Raw genomic sequence first — 23,309 nt, forward strand, 5'->3', positions numbered from 1 at the left:
CTCCCTTTTTCTGTTGAATTTCTTGACCTCCAATTTGTCAGTAAATGACTACTACGGTCATCATAGGTCACCAGGTCATTCACTTCACCAGGTCATTCACTTCACGGTTTCTCAACTAGTGGAATGACATTTATTTTAAATCAACAAATCCTATACATTACTGTGAATGGTCAGGGACCACATGCAATACTTCCAGGGACCACCAGTGGTCCACAGACCACCTGTTGAAAAGCCCTGGCGTAGAGCCAGTCTTTTGTTTCCCTCTCTACCCGGCCTACACAGCACAGATTATGACAGTAATTCTCAACCTTGGTTGTATGTATTTAAGCTGTCCTGAGAGCAGCGTTCAAAAGCTGCCCTCGGCAAATTAACATGGTTGTATGTATTTAAGCTGTGGACCCTGTGGTAAACACGTCTCAATGAATGCTTTATCATGGTTAGTGTGTATTGACTTTGCTTTCGTTTTCAATCAATCAATCAATCAATCAATCAATCAATCAATCAATCAATCAATCAATCAATCATGTTTTACCTAGCCTGACATTCAGGGCTGGAGCCAGGAAATGTTTTACCTTCAACGTGTCTGTTGTTCCACCTCTGGCCAGTTGGTGGCGGTAACACACCATTAGCTAACGGCGACGCACAGTAGTAGTATCCCATATCCTGGAGTGCCGGTGTTGTCAGGCAACTGCGGACGCGTGGAGACAACAGAGATTTATTTGGGCTGTTTTACGTAAAGATCAATAGACTTATAAAACTAAAGCATTAACCCGAGTTAACCGCTATGGCTATATCGCGAGTGACCCCACTTGGAAAGACGATTTGACTAACAGACAATACATTTATGTAGTCTCCGTTGGTAGTGCAAACCAGCCAATCACAAGCACGCTTGTCCCTCCAGGCTATTGGATGCAGAGCCTTCCTATCAGCATCCTGCTGTTGCAACAGTAAACACACAGTCACACAGTGACAGTCAAAGCGGCTCAACGCTACAACAAACACAACATAAGGTAAGATTTACAACTCTACTGCTATATTTGTATCATTTTTATTATTATTATGTCTTAATTGTACGCGTTGGCTCTATGCTCGTCTGTTACATTAGTGTTAAATGAGCAGAGTGAGGTATTATTAAAATATTTTCTAGTATGGCCCATATGGCACAAAAAGATACACGTCTTCAAGAAAACTGTAAATATAGCTGCTGATATTGCCACGGGCTCTGTTTATTTCCTTACATGTTTAGAAAATATGTAATATGGCTCAGATCCACCAACAGTCTCGGACTGGTATTAAAGCAAATCTGATCAACAAACGGAATATGGGTGATTCTGGGACACCAGCATGTTCAACTGGTTTGCTTTTTTTTTTTTTTTTTTTTTTTGAATATTTAGGCCTATTACAGTTTGCAAATAATACAGTGGTACTGGTACGTGTGTACATTGATGCTAACAGAAAAAGAAAATAAAACTATAAGGGCTTGTTTACATTTTGGTCCTGCATTCTGACTTGTCGGGCTACATTCAAATCAGACATAACCCTGAAGCATGACTGTCATATAGTCTATTGTAGATGGCTGTCTTGTGATTCAAGGCATACACAGCAGTATGTCAACATGCCTTCATCAGATATGATCTGGATTTTTATAGTCTATATAGGTACAGTACAGTCCATCAGATTCAGAACTGTCATTTCAGTAAATATTTACTGATGCAAATGGTTGGACCACTTGATAACCCAAATAACAACACCCAGTCTGTAACTAATCTCCCTTTCCCTTTCTATGTGGGTTTTGGGTATTTCAGGGCGGAGGGCTGGTCGAAATACCCATCTTATGGTGACACGGTGACACCTCGTCTTACCTCATCCAAAGGTGCACCAGAGGTAGTTAGATGACTAGGATTTTACTACGCTTAACTTAAACCCGATACTTGATACTGATAATTGTATGACAAATAGCAAAAAAATACACATCACATCATGTCATGTTGTGAGCTAGTAAATGGGCAATATATTTAGGCTTCAGCATACAGCATTCCACCATAGCAACATCTCCAACTACTTGTACTAGTTCCAGGCAGCCTGAAAGCGTTGTTCCCTAGGTTCCCAGACCGTTTCAGCTCGAGACCCAAAAGATTAATTTGGTGTCTCCCTGGGACCCATATTAAACTCTTAAGCCCTATTCCAAAAACGGTGAAACTAGCCGAATCCAAGCTCACGATGCGATGCAATGTCACGTGTTGTGAGCTTGTTGAGTTTAGTTCGACTTCCCTTTTGTATGTCTGAATAATGTTTAAAAATACACCTCTCTATCAATAAACGTAAGAAAAATGTTCTCTTTTACTCGTGACTCATTAAACGTCTTCATTCAGACTTCTACCAGGGTATCTAAACATGAACTCTGGTCGGCGTTTTCATTTCATTCACAGACAAAGCTGTTGTGTGTGTGTGGATGTAGGCCAGTGCATCCTCCTAGCCGGCATTGTGGACCACCTTAGCTGATCCCCTCCTCCTCCTCCTCCTCCTCCCGTGGCTGTTCCCTGAGGTCACACCTGCTCCACCTCCCCCTCCCCCCCTCTCCCCCCTTCTCCATCCTCCGTCCTCCTCCCAGCCAGCTGACCCTGTGATGCCTCCCTCCTCGTGCTGTGGCTACCTGTCGCAGTACACCCATCATCACCTCGCAGCCTTCCTCCTCACCTTCTTTAGGTAATCTAGTTCCGCAACGCTTCCCCGCCTCTTCGCAGATGGGTGGGCCTCGTGTACTATTCTGTATATATAATACATCTTCGTGATGTCACTGATCACATGGCCCCAAGTTCTAGACCTCCAGTTTTAGGCTGAATAAAATGCTTTCTAATTTACAAGAAAGCATTTTATTTACAACACACTCGGTATACAGAACATGAGGATTTTACTGTGTAGCCAGTGGTGAGTTAATGTTTGACTGCACAGTAGTTTTAAATATCCAAAGTGTGAGCCCATTTCAAACGTACTTATCAGGATAAGTCTAGATAAGAAATGTAAAGTGAGGTGTGCAGCTGTGCCTTTAAGAGACTGTAAGGTACACTCACACTGGACACAAAACCCCAACGTGGCGGTTTTTGACCACTTCCAGCCAACCAGACCCCTCTAATCCTTCTAGGCCTAAAGTCTGATTTGTACTTGGTGGCGCACCACGCAATAGTGTAAAATTAAAAAATATCAGATCTAGGGGTAATACAATTATCAATAATATATATACTGTATATTTTTCAAATCGTTCAAGAAATAGCAAAAATAGCCGATCTACAAGCTCACAACGTGTTGCATATTATGTGACACGCTGTGAGCTTGTAGATCGCTATTTGTGTGCCACACTGTTGTACAACGAAGTATTTAGATTGGGGGTATTTCTTTCTCCAACCTACAATTGTTGCCAAAATAGACTAGTCTCTTTGAGACCCATGGACTCGTTTCAGAACTGCAGTTACCACTGCCAAGACCCCTCAGAGTTAAAATGATTGGCTCAGGATTTTGCGGTATTACTGTGTTTCTTCTCCTAATCTCCCTTGGTTCTTTTGGGCCTGCCGCTTTTACACTGCCGACTGAGTAGACGGAGGCTGAAAAGAAAACAACTTTGAGAACCACTTTGTCCAGTCTGTCACACGACAAGACAGCCTCTCACTGCCTTTTACAGTGAATAACCTCAGCTCAACTTTACCCCCACACCGTAAACCTACACCGCAATGCATGCGTAGCATTCAAACACTACATCGAGCTACTATTATGCGAGTATGCAGAAGTTAGAATAGAGTATGTATGTACTGAATGACTGTGCTATTGTGTAATACGTTTGAGCTCACTGCAGATCTATAATGACAATCAGTGATTAATACAAAGGCGTCTACCTAAACAAAAGTGTGTCACATTGTTTGACGACTACACAGTAAATCCACATTTGGTGCCATTTGTACCCCCTCCGAGTTGTGGAAAAAAACAAACACTGCTCATCTATATATAGAATACACTGTGCAAAATCATATTGTTTAATTTTTTATATCACAGATTCTAAATAAAAACAATTATATTGCTATGTACTGTGTACTGTACCGCACACTGTACCAAAATGTGTTCCCGTCTTGCAAGGTATAGTTACAAATAGGGTTCCCGCCCACAATTTTACGGTACTGTGCCATGCAGGCTACCACGTTGTTGCTTTGCTAAGATACTGTCTCTCTCTCTCCTCTCTCTCTCTCTCTCTCTCTCTCTCTCCTCTCTCTCTCCTCTCTCTCTCTCTCTCTCTCTCTCTCTCATTCTCTCTCTCCTCTCTCATTCTCTCTCTCTCTTCTCTCTTCTCTCTCTCTCTCTTCTCTCTCCTCTCTCTCTCTCTCTCTCTCCTCTCTCTCTCCTCTCTCTCTCTTCTCTCTCTCTCTCTCTTCTCTCTCTCTCTCTCTCTCTCTCTAGCTATGTGCTGCTGCACGCGTCCAGGAAGACGTTCAGTAATGTGAAAGTGAGCATCTCGGCTCAGTGGACCCCGTCCGGCCACAATGCCAGCGCGCCCCCCTTCTCTCCGGGAGAGGTGACGTATTGGCCATTATCATCTGTACATTATCACTGTAAATCCCTGGAACACGTGACGTGTTTAAAACCTAAACACCAGTGTGTAGTAATTTAATGCCAAATGTTTATTTATGGATATAAAATACACTAGAACACGAGTCACCTCAAACACCTCACAAGATCACCTAGTGTTCTAAACACGTATATATGACTTTTGATTGTAAAAACTAAACACATTTATGTGTTTAAAATGTGTTACTGGCGATTAAACATGTTCTTCTGTTTATAATCTAAACACTGACACGTTTAAAAAGTGTTTCCCATAAGGGGGTCATCCCTATGTTCCCCAGGTTCTATGTTCCCCACTTACCTTAGGGTTTAGGGTTAGCTTTCTGGTTTAAGGACTTCAGTGTTTTGTACTATACAATTGTATAAAGTACAGAACAAAGAATGTTTATTTTTTTTATGCCAGTGTTAATTTTTAGTTGGCTAAAACTAGATAGTTTAAGTAGCCTAGGCAGATCTAAAGTTCAATGGATTGTTCAAAGACTGAGCTTAAATCAGAATTTGCTGCTAAAAGTAACACTAAGTCTTACTAGAATTACTATTGGGTTTCTGGTTTAGGTTTATTCTAAGTGGGGAACAAAGAACCTTTTTTGCATGGTGGGGAACATAGGTACACTCCCAATTGTGTTTAGAACCTAAACGCTTATATGCAACGCAGCGCGAGTAGGACAAGAGAAGGTCACCTCCATTCCAGTGGAATTGTTCCACTGGCAAAAATTATAATATTTGCACTCCAAAGACAGAGCAGGTTACACTCCCCCCACCCTGTGTAAGAGGTCATCTGTGGGTGCAATCACAATAGACCACTGTTAGATAGTCTCCCCTCTCCTTTTGTGTTGTGTTGTTACTCAGTATTGTACTGACGGAAGTGGTTCAGAATATAATGGAGCCTATCAGTTGTAGCAACATGGTCTGTCAATATGCAGAGATCCATGGAATGTACCGTAGACTATAGAGGGTATGTGCATGCATAAAGTCAATGGCAAAGTGAGTTTAAAGGACAACTTTAGTTTTTTTCAACCAAGGTTCATGTTTTAGGTTTTTTTTTTTTTCATTTGCTGCTTTCTTTCGTTTTAGGGATTTTAGCTGTTTTTGACAGGGGGGCGGGGGCATTCGAGCATGGGGCTAAATATGTATTTTTTTACAACATTTTATAGCGATTTCTTTTTTAATTATTTACTATAGCCCCAATAAACCCCTGGAAATTTCATCTGGCCACAAAACATCACAAGATCTACTGAATGTGTCAAACTGACATTGAGCCTATGACACACAGTGTGGCTTCCCCCCAGTAGGCTACCTTCACATTTAGTAGATCCTGTGATTTATTTGTGGCCAAATGTAATTTCCTGGGGTTTGTTAGGACTATAGTAAATAAAAAATAAAAAAATCTCCATTTAGCCCCATGCTCGAATACCCCCACCCCCCTGTACAAAACAGCTAAAATCCCTAAAACGAAAGAAAGCAGCAAATGGAAAAAAAAGAACACTCATCTTTTACTTTCTCTAATAACAACCTAAAACATGAACCTTGGTTGAAAAAAAAATAAAGTTGTCCTTTAACGTCGTTTAATACAATCAGATAGGACTTTTCTGTTTGGATGTAGGGGCTGTGAAGGCCAGAAAGTAGTTTTTTGGGGTGCAGTACTTAGTCTTAACCTAGCCATTAATGCAAGCACGGGAGCAGCGCATGTTCGAACGCTAGTCCGACAGTTGTTCCTGCATGTCGGACTAATGCTCTGTCGGAAATACCATCGGATCCCGTTTTTCCCCACTCAGTAGGCATTCCCACATAACCTCCGGGTATGATGATGTCACGCGCATACCCTCTATAGTGGTTGGTAGAGTCTAGAGTGGTTGTTGTATGGTATGTCCCTCTTCTATTGAGTCATTTGGATCCTCCTGTAGTTTGTTGGGTAGGATCTTTACTACTGGGTAGGTGCATGACGTTCTTCAAAGTAACCACAACTGCCCACACAGGCTTTCTGTCTTTGCCCGAGCAGAAATGTAGGCACTGTAGGTTAATGTTTTGGGTAGTAAATTCACGTTTTTCAGCTTTAATTAGGCTAAATCAAAACAATAAAGCCCTATTTTATAATTGGTCAAGTGACGATGTTGTCCGGAGATAGCCAAACAATTTTCACGTATAATGACATGCATCCAGGTTGAAAATGGTTAATAAGCACAGCATCTGAATAATGCAGTTAACTGCTCAGTTTAGTCTCGCATGGATTGTATTCCACGATTGCTATGTATAGTATGGAACTAAACCTCCCGAAAGCTAAGAACGGAAGCTGTCATCTTTCCGTCATTTCCGTTCATGAAAACATATATTAACATTATCTTTAAATTAAAATATATATTTAAATTACATTTTCTACTAAGCACCAAGCTATTTTTGCGTTGAATGGTTTGATTTACAGTAGGTAATGTACATGTCGTGACTGCAAAGACGAGACGGAAGCGTGGGGGGTAACAGTCTGCCTCGAGAAAGACTATGCTCGGTTAAATGGTTATTCTGATTTTGTGTGTGTCCCAGACATGGGAGGACAACCGTCTGTTTAAAGATGAAGAGGAGGCCACACTATTCCTGGGAGTCCTGGACACCATATTCCTCTTCTCATATGCTGTGGTGAGTGAGCACTGAATGTCAACATACATGTACATGTACCGCTACTCAACAAGTAGCTACTGGGGCAGTAGAGTTCTCATGTGTAGGGTCACCTTTTTTTGTCCTCACATAGTAGTAGTTTTAATTATTTTGTTAGTTTTTGGTAAATGTACTAACCTTGCTTTTAGTTCACTAGAGCGGTGCCTGTTAAGCACTGGCCTGGAACGATGCACGTTGGAAATGCATGTTATTACTTGCGCAAGCAGAGCGTGCAAGTAATGTGGTTTGTCCGGTGTCTCTCTGTATACATGTATGTAATCTGAAACCTATCTTTATTACGTCTCCATCGAAAGCCAGTTATATCCCGGCATTGATACATATCTTCATTGCGTCTCACTCAAAATCAGTATCACGGCATACGCATAAAAAACCCAGCCGACCACAGTGTAGTACTTTTCCAACCAAATAGACCGTTTTAGATCTTTAACTCTTGAGAGCGTAAATTGAAACCAAAATGGACCCTTTTGGACCCTGGCGCCATTTGGTTTCATTTTACTCTCTCAAGAGTTAAAATTTTAGTTAAATACCTGAATTACTTAATTTACAAGAAGTCTACACAATTAGGCTAGAGAATGTAAATTAATTAATTAATCAACGTTTACCTGTTATCTCTCCAAATGGTGCCACATTAATACAGCATATTGGCAATGTGGACAAAATCTTATCCAACGACAACAAGATATTCTTGATAAGTCTTTCATGGGTCTGAGAGGCTCAATCTCATCATGCGTCAAAAGTCGAATACATAATGGTACTAGATATGAAAAGGGTTGAAAACCACTGGTCTTCATGTTTTCCTTCTCCATGTGTGTGCTTGTCCTTGATGTCACAGGGTCTGTACATAAGTGGTGTAATCGGGGACCGACTGAACCTGCGCTATGTGCTATGCATCGGCCTGTGTGGCTCTGCTGTGGTTGTGAGTTACTGTACACGCACGCACACACACACACACACACACACACAACCTATATTGTAACCTCTGTTTGTCCAGGAAAGGTGACCAAACGGATGGTTTTTCGCATAATTATAACAAGGCGTGGAATAATTTGTGCGTGAATTTGAAACATTTCCACTTCCTTCAAGTTGCAATGTCATGGTCGCAACGTTTTCAAATAATGTAATCAACATTTTGATTTAAAGTTCGACTTGTGTTAGTGCCTTATTAAAATATTAGGCCACGGACCCCCATTTTGTACGATTACGTCTCTGGGAGCCCCATCAATTTGGGGGTCCTTTGGCACGAAAGGGTTTGAGAACTACTGATTTAGAAGGCATTTGTAGAATCGACCTCAAGTCTTAATGGGATAATAAAGATAAACATCATCTTTCTGGGTGTCTTTGCAGGAGTTTGTGTTCGGGACCCTGACAGAATGGCTCCATGTCTACAACATCTACCTTTACTGTGGCCTGTGGGTGCTCAACGGCCTGCTGCAGTCAGCCGTGTGGCCGTGCGTGGTGGCTGTCATGGGCAACTGGTTCGGCAAGTCCGGGTGAGTCTGGGACGTCTGATCTGCTACTTTGATGCGTATGTGTGATGCTGTAGTATGTAGTAAGTAGGAGTAGGGCCTTAACCCATTAAGCCTGACGTCGAAATTTAAAAAACATCTTCTAAATCCTCCAGTTTTCTGAAATAAATATTTTCACGATTTAAAAAAAATAGCAGACAGAGCTTGTAGATCTGCTATTTTTCAATAGCTAAATTATAACATAATGTTTAAAACACCAAAAGGGGTTCCCGTCCAAAATTGGTTAAAAAAAAGGTAGCTCGACAGCAACAATATACATTGTCTTACGAATATAGCGAAAATGTACAAGCTCATAGTCTCTCAAGACAGAGTTGTTGTCTCTCACAATTTTCAAACACTTCCTTCCGCGGATGGATGTCCTGGCCTTTGCAGTCGCATAAAACCGCTTCCTACTGAGATCCAATTAGTTACCTTATCTAGCTTAGCAGAAATGGAAATTGAATGATTTATTTAAAATTGTATTCTCTTGGAGATAAATGACACAAATGTCTATCACAACGTTTGCGATGCGGAGTTACAGTCTCGGCAACCATTCGAAGATTGTGGAAGAGTTTCAGGGACGAACAAGCCCTCACGTTTGCCCAAAATGTTGATGCGGCATGCCAGGGTTAGTGTTTAAAATTGATAATGTAATTAACACACGATTTGGTAGCGTGGGAGTGGAGAGTTTGCTTCAGTTTAGCAAGTTCATGTCATGTGAGATACTGTAGATGAGAACTTTGTATAATGGTAAATGCCTTCTGTAAACTCAAGGGAATTTTGGCCTTGCCTTTCAACCATTCCCTTTAATCTCAGAAGGGCTTGTACTGTACTTATCCACAATCACTTTATGCTCTTGACATTGCAGAAAAAGATACTGTATGCGAGCAAGGACTGGGTGTGTGTGTTAATGTGTTTACCAAATTGCAGGTTAATAATCTATCCAACGCCCAGGCCGTGGCGTAACGGTCTGGGCACCGGACTGGTGATCCAGTCGCGGTGTGCCGCGGGTTCGACTCCCGGACCCGACACGGCCTTTACCGCATGTCATCCCCCCATCTCTCTCCCGTTTCCTGTCAGCCTACTATCTATCCCTTAAAAAATCAATAAAAGGCGTAAGCCGCAAAAAAATATCTTAAAAAAAAAAAAAAAATAATCTATCCAACATCTGACCTTACAACATGTCATCACGATGACCATAATCTAGAAATACACACTAGGACACACACACACACACACACACACACACACACACAGTCACGCACGCATACATACATATACACACACACACACTCACACATCCCCACACACGCACATGCACACGCACGCTGAATCATATCAATTCATGCCAGTCTGCGGCCTAAACACAGGCACCATTCAGGGGCCTGAGTCACAGAATGTGCTTTTTTGGGCAATTGGAGGACTTGTAAACATAATTTGGGGATTTTAATAGCAAGAGTCAGGAATTCTGTTCCAAAATGTGATGTGTGCCTTTTCAACAAATCATGACATGATTGCACGATTTCTCTTTTGAAGAATGGTAAGAGGTAATTTAGGTAACACTGAACACAATCAATATCCACTTGGTCTTCTAGGCGAGGCTTCATCTTTGGGCTGTGGAGCGCGTGTGCCTCTGTGGGGAACATCCTGGGAGCCTTCCTGGCATCCAGTGTGCTCAAGTATGGATACGAGGTGAGACACACACACACACACACACACACACACACACGGTTTTGTCTGGGCGGCCCCCGGAAATGCTTTGGCCATGTCTTGCGACCCCCGTCCCGCCCCCCCTTCCCACCCCCAATACAAATGAGCCGCTACAATAACCTTAATAATAGAGAAAAAACATCATAAATAAATACTGATACCAGATATTATCAAAGTTATTTTCTTTTTTTTGTTATTTTCTTTTTTTATATATATATATATATATAATTTGGGGACCCTCCATAAATAATTTCGGGCACCCCCCCCCCCCCCCCCCCCCGAGGGTTCGCGAACCCCAGGTTGAGAACCCCTGATAGACCAGCCCAGGGATCTTCAACAGGGCCAAATATCAAGTTTGTATTAACCCTACCTTCTTTTTTTTTTTTTTTTTTTTGCAAGTAAAAGTCCTGTATTCTTTGTACTGAAGTACAAGAGTAGATGGCTAAAGTGTGTATGTGTGTGTGTGTGTGTGTGTGTGTGTGTGTGTGTGTGTGTGTGTGTGTGTGTGTGTGTGTGTGTGTGTGTGTGTGTGTTCAGTATGCCTTCCTGGTGACGTCTGTGGTGCAGTTTGCTGGCGGTGTGGTCGTGTTCTTTGGTCTACTCACCTCCCCCAAGGAAGCTGGTAAGTGTCCCAACGTGCTTCTTGGATATCTATTGCCGTACCCAGCGTTTGAATGTGTGCGAGACTCGCGTTGAATGCGTGTTGGTCTCACGGTTCATTCTAACCTATTGTTAAAGCTACGATCCGGGACACATGTTTACATTTCTGTCTAATAAAGTATTCAATCAATCACAGAGTGTATTGAACATGGCTCTCTTGTCTCTCTGTCAGGTCTGGGTTTGGAGGAGGAGCCGTGTGTGCGGCGGGTGGACACGGACACGGACAGCCACCGGCCTCTGATGAGTGACGAGGAGGAGGAGGAGGGGGAGGGGGAGGGGGAGGGGGAGGGGGAGCAGGAGGTGGAGGTGTGTGACGGAGGCTACTACTCCATCCAGGGACAGGACGAGACGCCGCCCCATCCGCCGCCCCCTGCCGCCATCGGCTTCTGCCAGGCCTTCTGCCTGCCTGGCGTCCTGCCCGTGAGTCTGCATTATCTTATTAATAATAATATCTTAAACTCATAAAGCGCTTTTTTGAGTACCCAAAGACACTTTACATGGGGGACAACAAATAAAACTACTTTTATTGAGGGGGGATAAAATCAATAAAAACTGTGGAAAGAGTTGCCTATGGAAAGCAATATTGAAGAGGTGGGCTTTGAGGTTTGTTTTTGAAGGTTTAGACTAGGCATCTCTCAGAGTTTTAGGTAGTTTCATCATTCCACAGGGTTGGGGCAGCAACGGTAAAAGCTCTGTCGCCCCAGGTACGGTGATTGGTCTTGGGGACGTCATGCAGGTTTGCACCACCAGACCTGAGGGAGCGAGAATATCTTGTGTCCCTCATTCAGTCCTCAGTTCATTCAGTACCAGATGTACCAATATTTGTATACTTCGGCTATTTGAAAATTGCCGACCTACACGACATGTGACTGTGAGCTTGCATATCTGATATTGTCAATAAAAATGTTGAAGACACTTAGTTGTCTGGGCATGTCACGATGCCTGTACGACATATAAGAACATATAAGAACACCAGGTTGAAAGTGGTTAAGATGCATTCCAGCTAGGGGAGAGTCGCGCATTGGACACAGGACACAATTCTAACTCGTGACGTCATCACTATAATATTGTTTTATTTGTATAGCATCTTATACACAGGCCACAAAGAATTCCAGTAAGATAAAACAATAAAAGTGAGATAAATAACACATTTAGACAAAAAGAAGAGCTAAACCTCGACAGGCGTATGTGAGTTTAATGAGTTGAACCCTGAGTTGAATTGATGTTTGGACTATGCTGTATGACCCCTCCTGCAGTATTCCCTGGCCTACGCCTGTCTGAAACTGGTGAATTACTCCTTCTTCTTCTGGCTCCCGTTCTACCTGAGCAACAACTATGGCTGGAAGGAGGCCCAGGCTGACCGGCTGTCCATCTGGTATGACGTGGGCGGGATCATCGGTGAGTGACGAGCGTGCCCCACCGATTAGTATTAACCCATTCTGACCTGAGATCAGATTCATACGAGGTTTCCACTGGACACACACACTGGTCTGATTAACCCATTCTGACCGGAGATCAGATTCTAAAAAAATGTCAGTCGTTCTTCGATTTTTCAAAAATAGCAGACCTACAAGCTCGTATCGCGCCACTCGGTGGCGCGATATGAGCTTGTAGATCTGCTATTTTTCAATAGCTAAAGCATAACATGATGCTGACACCAAAATGGGTGCCCGGTCAGAATGGGTTGAAGACGACACAGTGTGTTCACGTCGTACACGTTGATGATACCCATCGTACCCCGATTAGGGCATTACACCTCGGATATAGTTATGATAATGTAAACATCACACAATTATGGTAATCAGAGTAAGTATTAGGGTATACTTAAAGGACAGCTTCACCCATTTTCAATCTTCATGTAAACAGATGGGAAAGCGTATGAACAAACACTAACTTTGAGTGATTGTGAGACCTTATGTCCAAGAAGGATCTGGAGATAAAAGACATCACACATTGTTTCAATGTGCAGCAAAGACTACATTTCTTGCCTGGGCAGCAGAATGGACCAAGACGGTCCACACAGTTGCACAGATACCTCATTAAAATTATATAGGATGCACGTGTTAGGATCATGTGATTGAAGTGATTATCTGACAAAGATCATAATAATAAAAATACACAATGCTCTTTGACTTCAATGCATTCCGTTCCAGTTCGCCTCCCAGTGCCTAGAAGAATGAGTTCTCTGTGGTCCAATATACACTAGGTTTGAATAGTGAAAACTGACTGCAGTGACTTTTTCTTAACCACTTAAGCCATAACATATACTTACTCTAGCAAATACCGAAATAGCTGATTTACAAGCTCATTGTGACAAAGTGTAAGCTTGTACAGATCATATCAGATCATTTTCACTCCCCCGCCCCAGCAAATCGAAAACGGGTATACTTATTTAATTGATCACACCTGTGCTGGGTGGAGTCAACTAGACACAAGTGACTTGAATCACTTGTGTCCATTGGTCTGTTTGCTTTGCCACCAACCAAGACCTGTGTCTTGTTGTGCTTCCCATTACAAATACAGTGGAGTTGAATGGGAACTTCTCGTAGTATATTAACGCCGTTCCATTTGTCCCCGTCTCTCTCAGGAGGCACAGTGCAGGGTCTGATCTCTGACTGCTTGGGAAAGAGAGCGCCTGTGTTGGCGGTCAGTTTGCTGCTGGCCATGGGCTCCCTGGTGGGCTACAGCCGTGAGTCTGAACACACACACAGTCACACACACACACACACACACACACACACACACACACACACACTTACACACTTTATTTTGTAATAAATACTTTTATTAGTCAAAAATGTAAACAGCATGTGGTACAGTCAGATATAAGGCTGAAACAGGGTTCCCACTGTCATGGTATTCCTGGAAATATGATATGAGAAACAAAATGAAATGCTTTGGGAATTTGTTCATAATAAAATTGTAGGAGAAAACTTTCGCAACACCTAGAAATTAGGCGTATGCACAGGTGCGTAGGCCAGTGGACATCAATGAAAGCAATAAGGTACACCCGTCCGCACACGGTGTATCTGCTCGGTACATGAGTATTGTCTTATTTAGTGAAGCAACGTTTCGGTCCCTCCGGACCTGCCTACCTGTGCCAAACATTATGAGAAATTCCTGTGGCTTAATTGGCTTTATGTGTACAGGACGTCACATGACAAAAGGAATGGATCTAAAAGCTGTAAATCTGCTCTTTTTGTCATTTGACACCTTCTCTAGAGTCGGTCATCGGTCATGACACACGGGTGTAAGAGCCTCATTATTGCACTGTATGATTGCTATTGTTACAAATGTTTGGGAACCCTGCTAAACCCTGCTAAAAGGACAACACAAAAATGTCCTCTGGACTTGTTTCCATTGTGGTAGCATACCATAGCATAAAATAACACAATAATGCCATCAACAAAAGAAAATGTATTAATATAATTTATTCGTATCTCTGAAAGTGTATAAATGTAACCAAATGGACCCTTACGCGTCCATTTAAACTGAAGATGTTGTGTATGTCTGATTAATATAATGTTAGAGTTTCCACTGTGTTAGCATATAGGAGTGGTGAGCTACCACCACTGAATAGAGTGTTTATCTAGAATAAATTAATGGTGTGGCCAGGGAGGTGTGCTTTTTCCACTTTGAAGACATTAGTTCCCCCTATGAAAACAGAGGTGAATTTTATGACCCCTGGTGGACTACAGGTGTAAATACAGACTTGTTTTACTGAAACATCCAAATTGTCATCGAGTGGTTCTCAAACATTTTCAAGTACCCTCAAACTGACACGTATCATTGGGCCACGGTCGGACACCCATTTGTAATAAAAAAATGTTTTGATTAGATGTATAAAATATTTCTACAGCAGTGGTGAGAGAGAGTTAAACCTATGATCTGAATGGGCACTCTTACTCATTGGGTGAAATAATGGTGACATTAAACTGTGCCCCATTTTGCTAGGGAGTGGGACCCCCTGGAACTGAGACCACTGATATAAACTTGTGTCTATGCCATGGTGGTTCTCAATCTGTGGGTCCCCACATGATTTGGGACCATTACTGGATCAAAAGTAATCCGCAAACTATACTGTACTATAACAATGTGAAACATTAGCCAAATTGTCAAATAATATCAGAAAGAGGCAAAATGTTTGATCTAGACGCAGAAATAGCTGGTGTACACAAGCCTCGCATTGCGAGCTTGTAAGATAGGCTGAGTAAAACGGAATGTAATGCCTCAACTTCTACAACTTAAAGCTTGTCAGGGTTGAGGGTCCACAGTTCAAATATGACTTTGTGGGGGTCCCCACTTAAAAAAAAGTTTTGAGAACTACTGGTCTATGGGACATTTTAAGTATGTTTTCTCATGGACAATCCAAACCTCTCTCTCTCTCTCAGACTCTCCTAATGACAAGGTGGTGAATGCCGTTCTGTTGGCCATCACAGGCTTCTTCATCGGCGGTCCGTCCAACATGATCAGCTCGGCCATCTCGGCTGACCTGGGCAGACAGGACGCCCTGAGGGGCAGCCGCGAGGCCCTCGCCACCGTCACGGGCATCATAGACGGCACTGGCAGCCTCGGAGCCGCAGGGGGCCAGGTACAAAACACCTAGTCGTGCTCAGATTTTGGACCCCTCTAAGCCATTAGAGCGCATGCCATAACACGTTCTTGTCCTGCAGTACCTGGTGTCGCTGATCGAGAGCAAACTGGGCTGGATCAGTGTCTTCTACTTCTTCATCGTCATGGTAAGATACTGTGTTTACTGTACACCTACATTATCTGCACTTTTTGCTTTCAATACCATAACAGGGTACAGGGTTACAGACCTGCTAATGCTAACCTGCTAATGCTAACCAATACCATAACGGGGTACAGGGTTACAGCCCTGCTAATGCTAACCTACCATAATACCATAACGGGGTACAGGGTTACAGACCTGCTAATGCTAACCTGATACCATAACGGGGTACAGGGTTACAGACCTGCTAATGCTAACCTGTTCCATAACGGGGTACAGGGTTACAGACCTGCTCATGCTAACCTGCCATTTGGAACCCCAAATACCTGTAGCCTCTGGCTGCGGCCCACCTATTGTCAAATAGACGGTGTACTGTATATTATATAGGGTTAAAGTGGTTAAACTGATTTTGATGCCATAATTAGCACTTCTTTTGCCAGGGAATTTTTCATAATAAGGGCGCTAGAGTGCCAAGCAGATGAGGGCAGATTTTACTCTGAAAAGCCCCGCCTTCTTACAAATCTCCAGTGGATAAGTAAATCTCTCCTGATGTCACTACTGCAGATTGAACTGGCAATGAAATCAGAGCGATCTAATTGTGCGCGTGTGTGTGTGTGTGTGTGTGTCTACAGACGGGATGCAGCATGGTGTTCATCGGTCCCCTGATCGTCAAGGAGCTACATGCCTTGTGGAGAGACAGGCGGGCTGTCCTCCGCCAGCTCTGAAGGCCTACGTTCCTTCTGCTCTTGTGGGGGAGTATTCTGGCATGGCAGTCTTTCAATTTTTTCCCCGTCCACGAACAAGTCCAGCCATCCAGGGTAAGCTTAGACACTTGGGAAAGGTCTGTCTGTTCGCATAGTGGATTAGTGGCATCCCATCTGTACAGAGGAAAAGGTTTTTACATATGAATTATACAGCATTGGATTTTGGGATTCTGCGGTTGTCGACGTCGTCTCCTCCTAACTTGAAGGTAATTGTGAACGACGGATGCAGCGCGCGGTTGAGCAAGAGACAGGAAATGGCCACTGTGCGCTCTCTCTACACGTGACTGTGGATTGAGGAAGCAATGGAGGAAAAGTGAAATGTACTGTAAATAATAGTTCTACTCATACACGGTCTTAAGCGGTCATCACAGTATCTTAGTTTGAGCTGCGTTGCAGAATCGCCCGTCCTGGATTAGAGTTTTTTTTAAAGTTCCTGGTTGAGTCATTGTACTGTAGGACCAGGATGCAGCTTCTCACTCGGACCTGCCTGTGGATTATTTCACTGTCAACTCAGAATGTATTATTATGTATAGTTGTATTTGTGCAATTGATGTAAATATTCAACTTTTTAAGATGTGGTTTTACTTGAAAGGGAAATCCCAATTGTAACATTCATTAAGTCATCCATGTAGTCTTATTTTTAGGATACATATTTATATATACTGTAAGCCTTTGTTTGTTTTTATCTTGTGTATAGAGGTGCTCCGATCGATTGCCCAGCGATATGAATCGGCTGATTTTCACTCCAAATGACTCGATCGGCGATTGGCAACCAATGTTTAATACCATTTAAGTGAATAAAAGTCAATCACATATACAGTATAGTATAATATCACTTTGCGTCTTTGACAGGCCTAAATATTCTCCCCTTCCTCCCCATACACACATAGGAACAGTTTTGACATGGGTTTTGACCTATAATAATCAATTCAATTCAATTTTCACCTTACGCAAGATCGATATCGGCCCCCCCAAAAAAAACCCTGACTTCTTCACTTTCACAGAAGACAATTGGAAACAAGAACTTTAAGCAAATACCGGTATGTATAGGCACAGTGTGCCTGCTATTTCATGTGTCATCTTAATTTGGATCAAAATCGTTTGACTTTTATATTTTCGTTGCACTACAATTTGAGTACACAGATGGGGCACGATTACTTATTTAACTGAACAAACACACTACGTGTGTATTGATTAATGCACATAAGGGCCTTCCTTATATTGAGAGTTGCGCCATTGAGGGGGCAGAAAACGGCGCCGGTCACATGGTTCATGTAACTCAAATAGATGCCCATAAACACCAGTGCATTCCGTAAACTTCTGGTTCAGGGCTCTGTCACTGGGGGGTGGGGGGGGGGGGGGTGGGGTGTGTGTGTGTGTGTGTGTGTGTGTGTGTGTGTGTGTGTGTGTGTGTGTGTGTGTGTGTGTGTGTGAGTGAGAGAGAGAGAGGCCTGGCCTGATGACGTGAATGGCGCAACTCTCTTCAATAGCTCTGATGCACACATACCAAAACAAGGAGACTTTTTCAGTCCCTCTCAAAATGTCTTGCACCACAACATTTTTCAAACTGTACAAGCAGAAGTTGGTAGGTTTTCTTTCCAGCTGTGCCAGTGTTGGGGAATGGCTGTGAATACAGATTTTATGACGGATAATATTTTAGCCCTAATAAAGACAAACCATGGAATGCTGTTGCACATTACTTGATCCTTAATGACTTCATTAGGGATGCTATTGATTATGTTCTTCGTGATTATTTCATTGATTACTTTTGAATCGATTAATTGAATAATTAAGAAGCATGTTTTATTGTTTTTTCAGGGGTACTATCCTCTCCAATCTGTCTGGCTTTTGAAATTACATCATATTGCTGCAAAGTCTTTGGACTTTTGTTTGTTTAGAGCACTTTAAACATACATTACCAGTCGCCCCTCACGAGTGATTCTTGAACCACTTAGTGTTATTTATCATTTGTCAAACAGCCGTGTCGTCTAATGGTGAAAATAGTGGATCAACATGTGTGTCGTAAGCTTGTAGATCAGCTATTTTCACCATGTATTTTTTTTCTTTTCATCTGATTACATCCCAAATAAGCGATAGATTATTTTATTAAATTATATAGATTAAAACAAATGGATACAATTAACTTGTTAGATTCATTGTTGGACCTGTTCTTTGTTTAACAATGGCCAAAAGTGCAAACGTAGTGCACTGTTAGTGCTAAAATACAGCATTTTGTCTTTAGTGAGTTTTGTTTGAAGCTGACTGAGCTTCCCTTCAGAACAGTGTGAGCTTGCATGTTTTGAGCATGATTTAAGAAGACATTTGGACTCCTCAAAGCACAGGTCTCCCCCAGGCCTGGTCGCCTACCCAAGGCCCTCTAAGTTTGGAAGCCAGGGAGAGGCAATTGGAATGGGATCTGACCCCAGAGTTAATGTGTATCTAATTGTGAGTTTTGGACCAATGTGTAGGCGTAGTAGCATGTGCAGCATGTGTTTTGAAGAAAACACACAATGACGGAACATTTTATCTTGCACCAGCAGGGCCTATAAATTGTGTCGGAAAAGATGTTTATTCAACTACGCCGGGTGGTGTGGTCCCCCCCCCCAACAGGAGTGTGTGGTGGAGACCGCCTCCAGCCACTGCAGATCATGTGCTAGCATATAGCTACCGTAAAGCTTGGTTGAAATAGAATTGTATGCATTCAAATACATTGGTAATCTGTGCTATATAGTAGAGCCTTCAACGTGCATCATGGTGGGTCAGTTGTAGAGCGTAAAACCGGACTGTTAAAATGTGTATTGAAGTTTAATTGTGGTTGAGGGTGCAGCCCATAAGGCTTGTGCACTGTGCAGCTGTTCACGCCTTGCAAAAGGGGTGTTCACAGGGAAGAGTCACTGGTTCCAGAAAGCTGTCAAGACAGATGAGCCAGAGACAGCCTTCCTGTGACACACCATGACCTGTTCAGAGCGTAGCTGGAGTCGTATGAGGTAGCAACTCCATCGAAACGCAAACCTTTTTATTTTAGAAGTGGGCCTGTGGCAAGCCATAGAAGCGAAGTGGGTCATCTATTGTACAAGAGCTTGGCTATCTGCAACATCAGCTGGACAATCGGCAATGTCCAAAGAATTGCCAAAACCCTCCTCGCTGGTGTTGTCCTGCACACATTCTCATTCTCAAGAGGATGATGTTCCGTCTGAATTTGGGATTTCAGCTTTGTAACAGCTTGGCAGGACTGTATGTAGTGTCTCGTTGTGTGTTACATTAATTTTGTTGGTTTTGGGAGAGGCAAAATTACAGATTAATTTCATCGGGGTAATCTGGAGAGGCCATTGAATCTCAATTTACATTCAGGTTGTTGGTCTTCCGGTGTCGATCGTTGTTACTCTGTAGCTACCTTATCCTACAACAGAAAATGGCGTCAATGTTCGCTCAAACCATGATACCCAAGCATCAAACGAATCTTGCACTGGATTCCAGTTGTTTTTATGAGATTAAAGAGTCGTTAGAATGGGTCAAACTAACAAATAAATATATGTTCTATTGCTTAATACTGTAGTAAATTGATGTTCAGAAGCATTCTTTAACTTCTTTGAATGTGCAGTTCAACTTCTTGGCTGTAATTTTATATTGTTCAGGAAACACAGCACTTTATCTCGGGATCCCCCAGGAGGAAGTCACTAATGTTGCTCTGGAGAGGTAATTCTGGAACATTCTTTCTGAAGCTGTTGCCCCCACGACCCGACTACGGATAAGCGGTTGAGGATGGATGGATGGATGAAGCCTGGCCATTTCCAAGAACCCTCGTCCATGCATGAATCTCGTTTGTGTCCGAGCATAGGCATGGTAACGCCCCGCCTGCCTGTGATTGGTCTACTGACACTGCCCGTCTTGACTGTCCTGTAGAAGAGGCAAACTAATATTGTTTATGCCGTTTGCTTTGATTGAATAATTGATTGAACACGTATGTTGTACTACGATTTGATTTGGGTGTGTTCTAAATAAAGTGTTAGTGTTGATTATCGTGTATTAATTTTATTATAGTAAACTAATAGGCCTACTATTACACTAAAAAGGATAAAGATGGAGGGAAAATAGACCTTTTTATAGTGGGCTACAATAATGTTTCAAGTTTACACACATACAAACAAATTACACAATAATCAACACAAACACTTCATTTTAGAACACACCCAAATCATATTATGGCGTGCATGTTCTTTTTATTTTATTTTACTTTATTGAGTCAATCACATGTACAATTCTTTGTAGCAAATACATTTTCTACATGTTTTATGTCACTGTTGTTAGCTGACTTTGACCCTTTTTTCCCATTTTTTTGTGCATCCATACATACAACTACATCCCTTCACCTATTTCAACACACAAAAACATTTCTATGTATGGCGTGCATGTTCAATCAATTATTATTATACAAACGGCATAAACAATATTAGTTTGCCTCTTCTACAAAAATAAAACTTACAAGTTAGCGTTCTCTTGTATCATACCATACTACTTGTATCATTTATTTCCCATCACGGAGTAACCTCGCATCAGACTATCCAGCATATCCACCTCGGAGGACAGTCAAGACGGGCAGTGTCGGTAGGCCAATCACAGGCAGGCGGGGCGTTACCATGCCTATGCTCGGACACAAACTCATTCACACCTTGTCCATACCTGTTTTTCATTGTGCATTTCTTGGTCAAAGTTTATCCCATGCCAAAGCGACCGCACTCACCCAGCAGTCTGACGTCACCCAGGCGGATGTGTGCACATGCCGATCTGCCCCAGCAGTACGACCTAGTGCTGGTTGCCTAGGTTAGAACCCGCTGCAGTGGTGTCCGATTAGAACTTAACCACAATGCTTAACTCTCTGACAGCCTACCCTTGAGCAGACCACGGTTATATATTATCTGACTATACTTTGTCACGATGACTACCAATCGTACCTATCCGTATATTGGTTTTACCACATCGATCAGAACTAAGTCAGCCCGGACCAAATATAGGGATTGTCATTCTAGACATATCATATAGGCCAACATGCTAGTCGGATATGTGGTATATCCCAACGTCCTAGTCGGATATCCCCATGTATGGAGACTAAATATCCAGTGAGTAACTCTCCCAGATCTGATAATATGAATGGAAATGAGAGTCTTCGTTACAGCCGCCCCAGATTTCCCGTGGAAATCTATACCGTATCAAGAAGACTCTTTACATTTTTGCCTTTCTTTTTTGGTCTGTCTGACTCATCGTACTTAACTTGCCTAGGCATATATTGTGCCATATATTGTGCCTACGTCTCGTGACATCACTATGACATCATCAAGGATATTAAGCCCATATTCGGGAATGTCCCCATATATGGTCACGCATTCGCATTGTGATATCAAGACACGCTATACATGGCCATGGCCATGAACCCTTGTCCATACCTGTTTTTCATTGTGCATTTCTTGGTCAAAGTTGATCCCATGCCAAAGCGACAACACTCGCCCAGCAGTCTGCCGTCACCCTGGCGAAAATTAAGGCCTGGCCCTACCTGGGCCGTCATCAAACCCTGTACATGCAAGACACTGCCCTGCACGCTGCCACCCTTAGATCTCCATATATGGAGCTGACCTGTTCTGACATTCCATATGTTGAGATCTGACCGCATCACACCCTGTACACTGAAGACACGCTCCATATATGGCCAGTGCACTGCATGCGACCTCGAGGCCGCTTCTTGATGGGATTGGCTGAGAAGCTTAGAATACGTCACGCCTCTGTGGACAGACTGGGTACTTATCAGGCTACTCACAATCAATCAGGCTATTCTAGGTCTACAGACATGTCAGCAGGCTAGATGGTTTTTTCCGACCCCAACATGTCCGAGAGCAAGAAACCCGAGGAGCCCTTCCAGTGGGTAGAATCGGAGGGAGGAGACGTGTACGATGACCTGGGCGTAAAGCCTCAGGTTGTGCGAGTGAGCGCCAGGAAGAAAACGGCCGTGGTGAACTTCACGGACATCTGCAGACTGCTGCGCCGCCAGCCTAAGCACGTGCTGATGTTCCTCTCCGCCGAGCTGAGCTTGAGCGGCTCCATAGACGGCAGTAACAAGCTCGTGTTCAAAGGAAGACTACTTCAGCTGAAGCACATCGAGCAAGTGCTGCGGAGCTACTTCAAGGAATATGTGGAGTGTCGCGCCTGCCTCTCCCCCAACACCGTCCTCAAGAAGGACGAAGTCGTCGCCGCCCTGGACGTCCTACAGTGTGAGGCGTGCCACTGGCGTCGCTCGGTGGCCGGCCTCAGACCCGGTTTATTATCCCAGGCCATCGCCGTCAAGAAGGCCAAGCTCTCTGACCACACGGCATTCGATCCCAAAATGACCACGAAGAGGAAGAGGAAAACGGCCAGACGGTGGATTTCCTTCTACACGTCGTATTTGTACCTACACTTCATGTATTGCGTTGTTGTCTTGGGTTTTGGTCTCGAGCCTGGCATACAAAGCCTTGTGTGAGATGGCGGCTAAAAGTGGAAACGTTTTTCTAGAGCAGTGTTTTTCAACGTTGGGTCTGCGGACCACCGGGAGTCCAAATGGAACCTGCCTGTCTATAACTCTTGAGTGTATAAATGGAACGGTGGTCCATTTGGTTCCGTTTTTACACTCTTGAG

General features: G+C 43.0%; 1 protein-coding gene across 1 annotated transcript; it reads left to right on the forward strand.

Moving 5' to 3' along the window:
* The first annotated feature begins 952 nt into the window (after positions 1-952).
* On the forward strand, positions 953-17,463 carry slc37a3 (solute carrier family 37 member 3). Its single transcript, XM_083758241.1, has 15 exons — positions 953-1,010; positions 1,806-1,884; positions 2,430-2,706; positions 4,444-4,558; positions 7,144-7,236; positions 8,108-8,191; positions 8,620-8,765; positions 10,376-10,472; positions 11,028-11,112; positions 11,323-11,570; positions 12,407-12,548; positions 13,738-13,839; positions 15,542-15,741; positions 15,824-15,889; positions 16,515-17,463. Exons 3-15 carry the CDS (start codon positions 2,627-2,629, stop codon positions 16,605-16,607), a joined length of 1,551 nt encoding a protein of 516 aa, XP_083614367.1. The 5' UTR covers positions 953-1,010; positions 1,806-1,884; positions 2,430-2,626; the 3' UTR covers positions 16,608-17,463.
* The last annotated feature ends 5,846 nt before the right edge of the window (positions 17,464-23,309 follow it).

The sequence above is a fragment of the Protomyctophum parallelum genome (assembly GCF_964188405.1).
Source record: "Protomyctophum parallelum genome assembly, chromosome: 22".
Classification (NCBI taxonomy): Eukaryota; Metazoa; Chordata; class Actinopteri; order Myctophiformes; family Myctophidae; genus Protomyctophum; species Protomyctophum parallelum.